The 13,669-nt window shown below is 34.0% G+C and overlaps 1 protein-coding gene across 1 annotated transcript in view; it reads left to right on the top strand.

Annotated features, from left to right (window-relative positions):
• LOC113519427 (plastin-2) overlaps positions 1-13,669 on the top strand; it is a 64,287-nt gene that overhangs the window by 45,281 nt on the left and 5,337 nt on the right. The window contains exons 4-14 of the mRNA XM_026904530.3: positions 1,589-1,670; positions 2,328-2,481; positions 2,905-3,068; positions 4,102-4,211; positions 5,065-5,259; positions 5,460-5,670; positions 6,373-6,503; positions 7,036-7,183; positions 7,801-7,952; positions 9,027-9,128; positions 10,268-10,440. Of these exons, the coding sequence (XP_026760331.1) occupies positions 1,589-1,670; positions 2,328-2,481; positions 2,905-3,068; positions 4,102-4,211; positions 5,065-5,259; positions 5,460-5,670; positions 6,373-6,503; positions 7,036-7,183; positions 7,801-7,952; positions 9,027-9,128; positions 10,268-10,440 (1,622 nt within the window). The remainder of the gene's footprint in view (positions 1-1,588; positions 1,671-2,327; positions 2,482-2,904; positions 3,069-4,101; positions 4,212-5,064; positions 5,260-5,459; positions 5,671-6,372; positions 6,504-7,035; positions 7,184-7,800; positions 7,953-9,026; positions 9,129-10,267; positions 10,441-13,669) is intronic.

Here is a 13,669-nt window from a genome sequence, read left to right as displayed (position 1 = left end):
TCCAGGGGAAACTGTGTGGATGTCGATCTAATAGGATGTATAACTAGTAATGGTGTCTTGCAATGGAGCTGAAAGTCCCCATTAGTAACCGTTCCTACCCACAGCACTTTATATTCGAAATAGAGGACTTAAGGTACTTTATATTTCAAGCAAACAAAATATTTCCTAGATAGTGTTAATTTGAGAATATCGGCACAATTCCAATATTATACATATCAAATATTCCTATATGGAGATTGATGATTGTGTCGCTCCTACCGGTCGGATATCTATCTATATTCATTCCGATGGTGTTTTTCTTTTCGATATTATACATTGGATAATTGATATTTATTATATCCATTATTAATATATACAATATATAGTATATTATATACGTATGAACTATATATATATATATATATATATATATATATATATATATATATATATATATATATATATATATATATATATATACACTTTGTAGAAAGTTCTCATATTTTAAATAAATATTGTCTGTATTTCCATGCCCATTAACTCGATATAGATATTAATGACAAACACCACACCAATAAAATGTTTACTTACCTACATTACCTACACTTTTATCATTTCAAAAGCCAATACATATATTTTTAAAATTCTGCTATCACTAACTCTGATAAATATCATAATTAATTATAGAAAATATATAATTTATATATTATCATATTAAACGTATCAATGATAAATGTATCAAATAAGTACATACAAGGCAACTTAATAGTCGAGTGATGGGTAGCAGTGTCACTCTTAAAACATCATCAAAGATGGGCTAAATGCTTTATCCACACCTATCATCTCTCACTGGTGCCATACCCGTCTTCCATTATCCAAGCATGGCAACTATTGGATAAAATAGTGGAAAAATCCCTTGTCCTATTTTCAACAGTGGATAAATAATGTACTGATATGGATATTTATGGATAAAAATGAATCAATCTTACCAATGTTCTCTGCGCTATTGATTTACGCTAGCTGGCTATCAATTAGAGATGATAGGTGATGATGATGTCTGCTCATTTGTCAGACAACAATAATTAAGCATCCAATCTCTAAATTTTGATTGTTAACCCCTAGTTTGTCTGTTAACCCTTCTTTTGGGGGGGGGGGGGTTGCTAGTTGTACGGATTATTGCTAGCAATATATCCTGTCAGGTCGGCCACCACGATGGTGATGGGGCTGGAAACCATCGTGCTGAATCTCAAGTGTATTAATCACGATGGGCTAACTGATCAGCCTTTTCATTCTCACCTGTTATCCTTCACTGGTGCCCCGCCAGTATATACCGTTTGCGCGGGCGGGGTTTCCATTCCATTATCATCCATCAAAAAAGCCCCTCTTTTTCCGACTGGAACATTTTTATGTTTGGACCACTAAACTGATTTAAATGAAATATTGAATATAGATAACCCGAAGCCAAGGAGTCAAGTTAGGTCGTATGACATCATTAATTAGTATTATCTGCTGACCTGAGTGTCACCCTTCAAACAGTTTGTAACAATACCTAATTATAAATACATTACGGGAAACATTGTTAATTTTATCGTTTCAATTTTTATTCCAGGTTGCCAGTACGTTCAAACAAGCCGTGAGCAAAAAGGAAAATTTGGAGCACTTGGGCGGTATGAGCGAAGCATCCAGCGATGGTATATATATTTTTAATTAATAAACATATATATATTAGGCTTAAGTGTCTGGTGACGAGATGCTAATGGAAGCAAGGGGCTTAAGGCCGTTCCTTGTGGCAGTTGTGTAGATATTTGTTCAACAGTAGACAATCCATGATTGAAATTATAATAGATACCTAATATAAGAAAGCAAAATATTACTCACGCGCTATTCAATAAAACTCAAAAACCGGCAGTATCTGCAATTCCTTCGGTGTTGCGAGTGTTCATGGAAGGGGGTAGTAACTTCCCATCAGCTAAATCGCATGCTCGTTTCCCCCTTGTATTATGAAAAAACAACTACCTATAAAGATGAAACGAAATGTTTTGAGTTTTAAATAAATAATACCTATGAAACATTTTTCGACCAATAGACAATTTGTCAGCCTGTTTTCTGTCTGGACTGAGACCAAAAAAACAAAGGAGAAATTCTTTGGTTAGTTAGTTTAGTTAATTCTTAAAAAAAAAGATTCAATTGTCATCCATGAATGACCACAATATATCCTATATGAATAAATTATTTTGTTCTCTTGATTACTATAATACCAATTACCATCAGGATAATCTTGTTCCTATTCGCCATCTTAGCGGTACAATAAATGTACAAAAATATATCGTAAACTGCTTGTATTTCAGGCACAACCCACTCAGTGCGTTTGGAGGAACAAATGGCTTTCTCCGGCTGGATTAACAGCAACTTGGAACACGATCCAGACCTGAAATATCTTCTGCCTATAGATCCTGAAGGCAAACAGCTTTACGAGAAGTTGAAGGACGGTCTCATACTTTGGTAAGTTATCAAATTAATTCTCAACATTCTATTCAATCGATGTTAGTATCATCATCATCATCATCATCATTACCATCGTCTGTCTATTCGTATATCATAACTGACTGAATTATTAATAAGTCCCACACAATCATACTATGCTCTTGGCCGTCAAGCTAAGGATACCCTGAGTTATGAGGACCAGGCAATAAACAACTGAACCTACGACCCAGAACATCCATTTCTGAGCCACTTCACAAAAGTTGTTTTTTCTCCTTTCCTCTTGCATCATACTTTATTTCACTTTATGGCTATGCTACTGCTATTTGCTAATTTTACTGATACCAGTTAAATGAAAACTAATATTTTTTTTATTGTTTTAAACAATTTAACTACATTACAAAATAAGTACATATAAAATAGATAAATTTATTTCATTTACAGCAAGGTCATAAACCACTCGTGTCCTGACACCATAGACGAGCGCGCCATAAACAAGAAAAACTTGACTCTCTACACGAAGCACGAAAATTTAACACTGGCGCTGGTGTCGTCGCAAGCCATCGGTTGCAACATCGTCAATATTGATGCACACGACCTTGCTAAAGGTAAATAGTATTTTTTTTTAATATTTATACGTCGCAGGGAAATTAAAATAAATATATAAGGGTGTCATGAAATACGAAGCAATGTCAGGAAATGACGGAAGATGTCGAATAATTTCGAATTTTTTTACTGAAAAACATATTGATATGATAAAATACTACACTACGTTTACTAATACGTTATTTTACTAAATGAAATGTAGCAAATTCGGGTAAGATATCATCATATCGTCATAGTCGTAGAATACTGACGGATCTATATATGTAATATTCGTCAGATCCGTCAGTATTCTACGACAATGACGATATGAATGAATAAAAACTCTTTATTGTTCCCTTTAAAGAATAACACACATTATAAATATTAACAATATACAATTTCCTTATTGTGAACCGAAAGTCCAGTTTAAAACCTTTTTTGTTGTATTTATTTATTTAACTCTTTATTGCATCTATTACATAAAATTTACAATGATAATTAACATCATTCAAATTAAAATACAGTAGGATAAAGGACAGATCAAAATAATGGCATAAAGGTACAACAGGCGATTTTATTCCCTAAGGCAATCTTAGAGACAACAATTGGTTAATGTAGAACAAATAGAATTAGGTAGATGGCACAAGAGTGAATTAATAATTTTTACATCCATAAAATACAAAACCTATATTACAGAAAAATATCCAATACATATTATTTATATAATGTAATAAACTACATATTATAAAAAATAATATATAATATGTATACATATAAACATAGCACCACATAGCACACACAAGGAAATATGACAAACCCAGAGAAACATTATACAAGAGGGAACTTGACTCTATATATTTTTTTATCTGAACATGAATATGAATTTGATAAATCATAAGTTTCGGCTAAGATTTGTACCAGGACATAATAAAATTGTAATAAATATTTTATGATACATGTGAATACCCACCTAAAACCAACATACCTGCCTTTTTCTATTTATAAACAGTCATTTTTATGAACTTTGATAATTATTTTTAACTTATATGTTCTCAGGCAAACCTCACCTGGTACTGGGTCTACTGTGGCAGATCATTCGTATTGGTCTCTTCAACCAGATCACTTTGGAACACTGTCCAGGACTTACTGAGTTGCTCAATGATCAGGTAATTTTGTAGGTTTGTTTAGTATAAAAAATATCCTATCTGTTAAGGCTGGATGTGATCTATTTATGTACCAAATTTTATTCACATGTGTTTAGATATTTAAGCATGATTGTATAATAAAATCTTACCTAGCCTACATATATCAAATTTACTACAAATTAGTAGCTGATTGTAGTAGATAATGTTGATTCGCATCTTTTTATTTTCTAATTTGCTATATTTTTTTTTATGGGTGAAAATGGAATGGTAACCCCGCCTGTGCTAACGGGATACGCTGGCGGAGCACCAGTGAAGGGTGATTGATGAGAATTAAAACAGGCAGTTAGCCCATCATGATGAATTCATCAGGAATTAACCATGATAGTTTCCAGGGGGAACCGCGAGGAGGTCGACCTGGTTGGGTATATTGCTAGCAATGGTATTCTCAGTCTCCATTACTAACAATCCCTTTGCCCCCAATTTGCTATAATTTACCAACAACAATTGCAATGAAAAAGTATAATATAAGCTGATGTAGTGTGGGCTGCAGGTTAGATGCAATCTTACGTTGGACCTGCGGTCCACACAGATGGATTTCATAATCATTCACCATCAAAAAGCTATGGAGTCGATGTGTCGTGCCAGTATAAAAAAAAGCCGATAAAATATAAGAGACTAACAAATTTACACTTTACCTAACTGGTTCACTGCAGCCCATGGGGACTTAGACCCTAGTCGACTTAAAATTACTGCTGTAAATTACTTTTATAATATTATGGGACATGATAGAAAATGCCACATAAACCGGACAGTAATCTTCGGACATCGAGGTAAACTTTGGACAATAAGTGTTATTCTACTATTTCTGTTCCAGGAACGTATCGAGGATCTGTTGGCGCTATCCCCGGAGGCGATCCTGCTGCGCTGGGTGAACCATCAGCTGCAATCGGCGGGCATAACGCGCCGCTGCACCAACTTCCAGCAGGACGTGGCCGACTCGGAGATCTACTCGTATCTCCTCAAACAGATAGCGCCCGACGACGCCGGGGTCACGCTTGATGCGCTACGGGTACGTGAGGACCTCATAATAATAATATGAACCTTACACACAGCGCCATCTAGTTTTTAATTAAGCAAAACTTATACTTTGAGTTCTAAATAGCTGATATTGCATTGTACAAGGCGTCTTATTGCTCTTTTAAAATAATATCTGATATTAAATTATCAACTATATTCTATTTGTGATTGAATTTTACCATTTGCATCCAGGAATCCGACCTCCTGCGTCGCGCGGAGTTGATGTTGCAGCAAGCGGCCAAGCTGCGGTGCCGCGCGTTCGTGACGCCAGCCGACGTGGTGGGCGGAGTGTACAAGCTCAACTTGGCTTTTGTGGCCAACTTGTTCAACCAGCATCCTGGTCTGCAACGACAGGACGACCACGAGGAGTACCATCAGCTGGATGAGACCAGGGAGGAGAAGAGTAAGTCCCTTGACCTTCATTACGGATAATTATCCTTTCACTAAATTTTATCACTGGTAGACTTTTAACGGATGAGAATGTATCGAGAATAAACCCGTTTGCGTTATTATTATCACCAGAGGAAGACTTTGTACAAAAGTCGATTGCTTGGGTACCTCTGTCCCATTCATGTTTCAACCATGAAGCAGTTGTGTTTGCATGGCTGTGTTTCGATTTGAAGGGTGGGATATGGCGTGAATTTACTGGGTACAGAGGAATAACACCTGAGTCCTCAGGAATGGCAACGCATGGGGGTATCATGAGCGAAACAGTATACTCTGTTATGTCCGTGGTACTGCTCATGTCTTTAGGCGACGGTTACCACTTTCAATCAGGCGGGCCGTCAGCTTGTTTGCCATTCTAAGTTGTATAAAAAAAAACTAATGAAATACCAGTGAGGATGAAATTTCATTAATTGGAGTGTAAAGTGTAAGGGGGAAAGGGATTGTTAGTGATGGGGTAATTACCCTATTGCTAACAATATACCCTATCAGGTCTACACAGTTACCCCATCGTAGTTTTTTTTTTATGAATTCGTCACATGTACCGACTGGCTTGATGAACCTCACCTATCTCCCCATTAATACCCAGTATATAACAATAGTGCTATACAACGCATTAAAAAAACCTCATTGTGTAAAAAAAAAATATACTAAATTGCAGCGTACCGCAACTGGATGAACTCGATGGGCGTGGCGCCTCACGTCAACTGGCTGTACTCGGACCTCACCGACGGCCTTGTCATCTTCCAACTGTACGACATCATCAAGCCCGGCATTGTTGACTGGAAGAAGGTACGCTGATTACCTATTTATCTATTTGTTTATTTAACACAATATTTTCTTGAGTTATAAAATTATTTGTAAAAATAATAAGAGACACTTCCTATTTATTAATCACTATGGTGTTTAGTCGTGTAGGTCCCAGCATAGGATAGGCCACCCATTCCATTCCCGTGAATATCGTGAGAGACGACTAAGGGAGTTTGGTGGAGGAGGTATGGGCAGCAGCATCCCTTTTAAAACACTACCAAAAGCCAAACTGTGGTTGCCAACCTGCCTACTAAGCGTGGCAACTATTGGCAAACCCCCTTTATGGGGGAAGCTATGTACAGCAGTAGACAGATATATATATATATATCAGTCCCATTCTTATTTTTGCTGTGTTTGCATAGCAGTAAAATTGTACAATACGGAAGCATAATACTATAATCCGTGGTGCTATTCATGTTTCTAGACGATAGTTTACAAATTTCCATCAGTTGGAACATCAACTTGTTTACCGTTCTAAGTATTATAAAAATATTATTGTTATTCTTGTGATCAGGTGCACCGGCAGTTCTCGAAGCTTCGCAAGTTCATGGAACGGCTGGAGAACTGCAACTACGCTGTGGAGCTCGGCCGGCGGCTCGGCTTCTCGCTGGTCGGCATCGCCGGCGCCGACATCAACGAAGGGAACGCTACGCTCACGCTCGGTAAGTACTCGCAGCGTATTAGCGACGTTCTCACAACGTATTAACTGCTTTCTTATAACGTCTCAGTTGCGTACTTATATTAGTTGTGTTCTTGTAATGTAATAACTGCGTATTCTCTGTATTCTAGTAATAGATTGATAGTGCTATTGTGGCATATATCATGGCGTGTTATATATTTATTTATTTTTATTTATTTAACACTTTGTTGCACTAACATTATAGGATTTGTTGAACAATTTCGATAGGTATAGTGTAGTACAAAAGGCGGTCTTTTTGCTAAGCAATCTCTATACGTAGGTAAATATCTTATATCTATTAATCTATATACGTAGATGCTTATTGCAATTTCGTGATATACTACATTTGCGTGTCATACTGACTGAATTCTCAAAATGTTCTAACTGTATGTATGTATTAAAATTAATTGTTCTTAACATTATGTTTGTGTACAATAAAGAATAAAGAAAGTTGTGTAACATATTATTTTCACCAATTGTTAAATGTAGACATAATAATTGTATCGAAATAACCAACAACTAACCAGCGGTTGTGATTAAGCAATGCCAATATTTATTTTAATCTTGTAATTTTTTTTAATCTCCACTTATTGTCTACAGCTCTAATCTGGCAACTGATGCGCGCGTACACGCTGTCCGTACTGACACGGCTTGCCAACACTGGCAACCCCATTATCGAGAAGGAGATCGTGCAGTGGGTCAACAACAAGCTGCAGTCCGCTGGGAAGACATCCTCTATCAGGAGTTTCCAGGTCAATACCGACTTTTTATTGTAAATGTATTCTTGTAAGAGGAAATCATAGCCATTGAATTTATATATGTTGAGGGAGTATTGCTGTCATCAAGCATAACATTTAATAAATAACTAATATATGAATAGGTATTAAATACATATCTATACCAAATAAGATATTTTTTGTTTGAATACGCTAATCTGTACCAATCAGATTTGAAAAATTCTTTTTGCATTTAATCTATTGATGAACTTATAATTCAACACTGGTGAAGATGAAATATAGTTATCACTCTTGGTATCTACAGAAATTAAACCGACTGATGATGACAGTTTCGTCTTCTGCAACGCTGGATTCTCATATGCTCGGAAACATTTCAAATTATCTCTTAAACTGAAGATTGACAATCACTTTTATTACCAGAAATTCCACAGCCTTCCATATTAGCTATCTGTTTTCGACTGCCATATTGTTCACGCACGTGTTTCACCTCTAAATGAGGCATCTTTAGACAAATAGTGAGATGGTGTTAACCGTTTAGTACCCAATCTGTGAATGAAATAATTTTTTTCAATCTTCGAATGTTCGGAGTCGCACACATTCTAGTCAAATAACCAGTGCTATGGTCCAATCCAGTTTTGAAATTAATTTCCAAAAATTCTTAATTGAGAGGCAAAAGTTAGACATTCCTGCAAGTTACCTCTATGTTCCATTTGTCTGCTAGATAAACTGTCATATCTGTCTGTTTACTGTATATCATTTTTTATTGTACGGATAATCTGGTAGTATTGTTTTATTGTTACCCTATTCCCTTTGGCCGCAACAGAATATCAGTGATTTGCTCTTTTGAGGGAGAAGCAATAAACTGAGTTGTGGCCATTTTGTATTGCTATGGCACACTCACAAACGAAAATTGTATTTAGCTTTGTGTAAGTAATGCAAATAAATTATCTATCTATCTATGGACTTCCGCAACATTACACCTAGTTCAGTAAAACGGAACTTTAATTCCTATTTGGAATTCCAATGCCTTCTAAGATTATTTCAATTATGAGTACATATAAATGTTATCATAATATTTTTCTATGACAGGATGAAGTGTTGGCGGATGGCAAGGTGGTCATTGACTTGATCGACGCAATCAAACCGGGGTCCATCAACTACGACCTTGTATTACCTGGCGGCAATGAGGAGGTAAACTATTGATCATTTAGTATAAAAAAAAAATCACCGGCCAAGTGCAAATTGAATTTACTAAGGATCTCTTACAAAAAGTAGTCCTTTAATTTTTATATAAATACTAGCTGCCCCGGCAAACGTTGTTTTACCATATACATTATTTTTAGAACTATACATTGTATTTTCACATCGTACTACAATTATTATATTGGATTGCCATTTTGCAACCCTATTGCAGCATATAAAAATCGCGATAAAAAAACAGGAGTTGATCGTAAAACGGTGAAAATTTGAGGTTGCATGTATTTTTCAATGCTAAATCATAATAAAATAAAAATGGATATATTTGTCAAAAAAATAAAAAAAAAATTTTGGGGAGGGTCACCCTTATCGTTGAGGGGTATGAAAAATAGATGTTGGCCGATTCTCAGACCTACTGAATTTGCACACAAAATTTCATGAAAGTCGGTAAAGCCGTTTCGCGTTTAGGATTTTGGTAACAAACACCGTGACACGAGAATTTTATATATAAGATGTAGGTATAAAAAATACCTTTTAGTTCTGTTTCAGCTTGAGATGTATATTGGTTCTTGATTTAAAATAAATGTAAACTAACAATATTTGTATTAATGAATTTTATATTAAATCGAATGGAGATCATTTTTTCTTCTTGAAATACAATATGGTTACAGTATTAGTGATGGGACGTTACCAAGAGTCGATTGCGATCGACTAGTGATGCGCCTGAACAATTCAAATGTGTTTACTGTTTTTAAAATAAAATGGACAATACATGAATGACTGTTTCGAATTAAAGTGTGGGATATGACAGTGAAATTACAGAATACAGCGACATCATCACTAGCGAATCACAGTATATGCTATGATATACGAAGATAGGCCATCAGCTTATTACAAAACTGCCCATAAAGGACTATTTTAATTTCTAAATGCTTGAACAGATTCGAATGTATTATTAGTATTATTAGAATACTTACGTCATCACGATTGACGTTGACTATTTTTTTTAAATACTTCCTTTATTAGCAGGGCAATTGCTTGTTTTTTTTTATTTACAAAATGTATTTGTTTTACCCATTCTAAGCGTCATATAAACTTAACTTTAACACTTCTGCATGTGTTTGTAAATCCAGGAGAACCTAGCGAACGCGAAATACGCGATATCGATGGCGCGCCGCTGCGGAGCACGCGTTTACGCGTTACCCGAGGACATCACGGAGCGGAAGCCGAAGATGATCATGACGGTGTTCGCGTGCCTCATGGCGCTCGACTACATCCCCACCATGGACGCGCCCGTCGCCAAGCCGTAAGTCCACGGAACTCCACGATATTTGCACACGTGTGCGCGTTTACGAGAAAACTGTACATTGATAGCTTGCGATTTTTTTTTTACAATCAAAACAATGGCTATTATGGGACAAAAAGATGATAGAAAATGCATACGTAATGCGGTCTGTTTGGAATGCTATAGACAGAATCAATTTTTTTTTAAAGTCATTATTATTAGGTAATTTGATGACCGTAAGGTGATTGTTTATGATTAACAATTTTATATATATTATTATTGTCCAGTATGCAACCAAATACAGCTTAAAATGAACCTTTGGTTGCCCTTTATGAATCAATGACAGTATTTTGTTTTTATTAAAAATGTATTGGGAATTGATGGTTATTGTAACGAGTAAGATACGGTCTTGTTAGTTCTGTTTGCTAGCACCATATTACGAAAATCAAAGTCCAGTAGTGAGCAATTAAATGAAAAAAAAAAAAAATATTAAAATAGTCTTATAAAGCAAGGGAAGGGGTCATCTTTTATTCTTAAGCTTTTTTTACATCAAAGGACTTAAAAAGCTACGATGTACTGTTTTCTTACTATCTACATTTTTCAAATTTAGAAAAATGAGGAGCAAAAGAAATCGGTTTGTTTTGATATAAAAAAAAAAAAATATTACCCACCTACTGGTACAAGAAATATTATAAGAAATTCAAATATTTGATAATAATTGTCGTGCAACAGTGAGTAGTCTTGCTTGTGGTACATTTGGCGAGAAGAGTAATGTTTATTTATTTAAGGCAAACAAACAGCTAAAATAATACATAATTATATACTTAAATAGTAATTTGGTAGCCACTAGACTTTGCACAAAATAAAATACAAGTAAACGAAACACAAAATTAAACAATACTAAAATTAAACAAAATTAAACAAATATAAACAAAATTAAACAAACAAATACTATTGAAAACTACAACAACATTGTCAATTTCACAAAAAGATTTAAAATACTGTATGCAGGCTAAATCAGTGTTTATATTTAAATCTTTCCATACAGTTGAAGATATATTACATTGAAGAAAGTAGACAGCAAGGATTTTTATAGACAAGTAGAATATATTAGATTTTTATTGTCATGACTACATTTTTTTTTATTTATTGTGCTAATTTTTTTTTTCTTATAGTCCAAGAGACAAACTTGTTTAATATAATTTTGTTTCTTTTTGTATTGGAATAATGGTAAAATTACTTTTCTCGCCAAAACATATTTAGACTGATCTGGAACATTCCAAACGCTGGTAAGGTGGCACTGGTGAAGGATAATGTGTTGTGTCGTCCCAGGTAAAGCTAGATAGGTGGGATTGTGTAACTGTATGTAACATTTGTATGTAATATTGTAACTTATTAATACATAGGCTAAGTGGACCGTGCAGGTCCAGGACGTGCATTGTGAGAGCATATATTTGACATTTAATTACTTTCGATTCAGGGCTGTCAATTTCCTAAATGTGTAATTCGTCAAATTTTAATAAAAACATTCCATATAATAGACATAGATTTTATATTAATTAAAATACAAAATACATGTTTAAGAGCAGAGAAGTAAATAAAATATAACACAGCCAATTAAATATATTAAAAATGTTACATGAGTAAATAAAAACAATACCTAAATTTACTATCAAAATATATAAAAAAAAAGTTATTAAATATCTATGTATCTATCTATTATATAAATAAATATGGATTTAGCAATCCAAATATTTCTTGGTAAATAAGACAAAACTCACAAATATTTATAGTTAAAGTAAATTTATTCTAGGTTTTATACTTTTAATAAAATCTATAAGCCTAAAAAAAATACTATTTTAATTTTCAATATATTTATACGTGATTGATTTAAAAATATATTTAATTATATTAATTAATACGACATTCGTTGGTCAATCAATCAAATATATGCTGTGACAATGAAACGAGTTAATTACGTAATTTTAACGGTCGGCTTAAATTAGTACTTATGATCATTAGTATTACACATGTGTCAATGTTTTTATACATTTTTTACAACGAAATAAACATTTGGACGGGAAAATAAAGTTTTTCGAAGTGGTCGACACTGGCGAAGCGTCCGGCTTTTATATCATGACATATAAATCATGGTTTTATATATTTAAATAGAAACATTTGTATGTGTTACTATGTAAGAAATATTAGTCATTCTTCGCGTATTTCCTCTTAATATAATTATTAAGAATTTTATATGTCGTAATATTGTGTACGTGCCACGATTATGGCTTATTATTTTGGCTTCCAATCACTGAAATTAAGTTGACATTCTTAAGAGAATTGTAAATTGTAAATTTTTATACTTTCACAGTCCTATACTAGGTACTGGGTTTGAATTTCGAATATAAATTACTATATATTTGACAAATCGTGTCATAGTTTGTACTATATATTGTTTTTTTTTTTTTTTTTAAGAGAAAGAGGTATGAGTTTATATATCTTTTTCTGAGTACAGTGAAATACTTTGTATGTCCATACACATTTGAATCGTTTGCTTATTATAGGCATTGTAAAGTTGAATATTCATTAAAATCACTAGCGCGTAATGTAATACTGTTTATGTACATGTAGTACATGTTTGCAATCAACTTTACCTGTGTAAACTTTGGTACAAATAGGCATGGACAGACACACGACCCAATATGTACCATGAACTCAAAAAGAAAATTACATTATTTAATAAAATTAACATTGCGGCCGATTCTGAGGTGTCATTTTTTAAATTTACCTTTGAATGTAATATTTGATAATTTGGCGAAATTACCATTTTATAGACCATCATAAACTAAAATTATATTAATTTGGGCTTAAACCTATAAGCAATTTAGTTCATATTAGCCCTTAGAATAAAGATTTCCCTGTTAGGTATAGCAATTAGATGAATCTCAGAATCGGCCCTAATTATTCAAAATATTGTCAATATTCTTTTTGGGCGACGAGTACTTTAAATGTAATTATTTATTATATATTATACCATAGCTTTATGTGGGAATTGGAAGTGATTTGATCGTGGAATTGTTTGTTACACTGTGACGTCGTGTTAACCATGACTTTTGGGCGTTGCTATATATTGTGGGAACACGCTGCATATGTACACGCAATATATGTAAGTAATAATTATTTTACTATATTTTAATAATATAATGTGAACATCATAATATATTCGCACCAAAAGTCACTATACATTTAT

The sequence above is a fragment of the Galleria mellonella genome, unplaced genomic scaffold (assembly GCF_026898425.1).
Source record: "Galleria mellonella isolate WM207_F2 unplaced genomic scaffold, CSIRO_AGI_GalMel_v1 utg352, whole genome shotgun sequence".
Classification (NCBI taxonomy): domain Eukaryota; kingdom Metazoa; phylum Arthropoda; class Insecta; order Lepidoptera; family Pyralidae; genus Galleria; species Galleria mellonella.
This window is presented reverse-complemented; position numbering and strand designations above follow the sequence as displayed.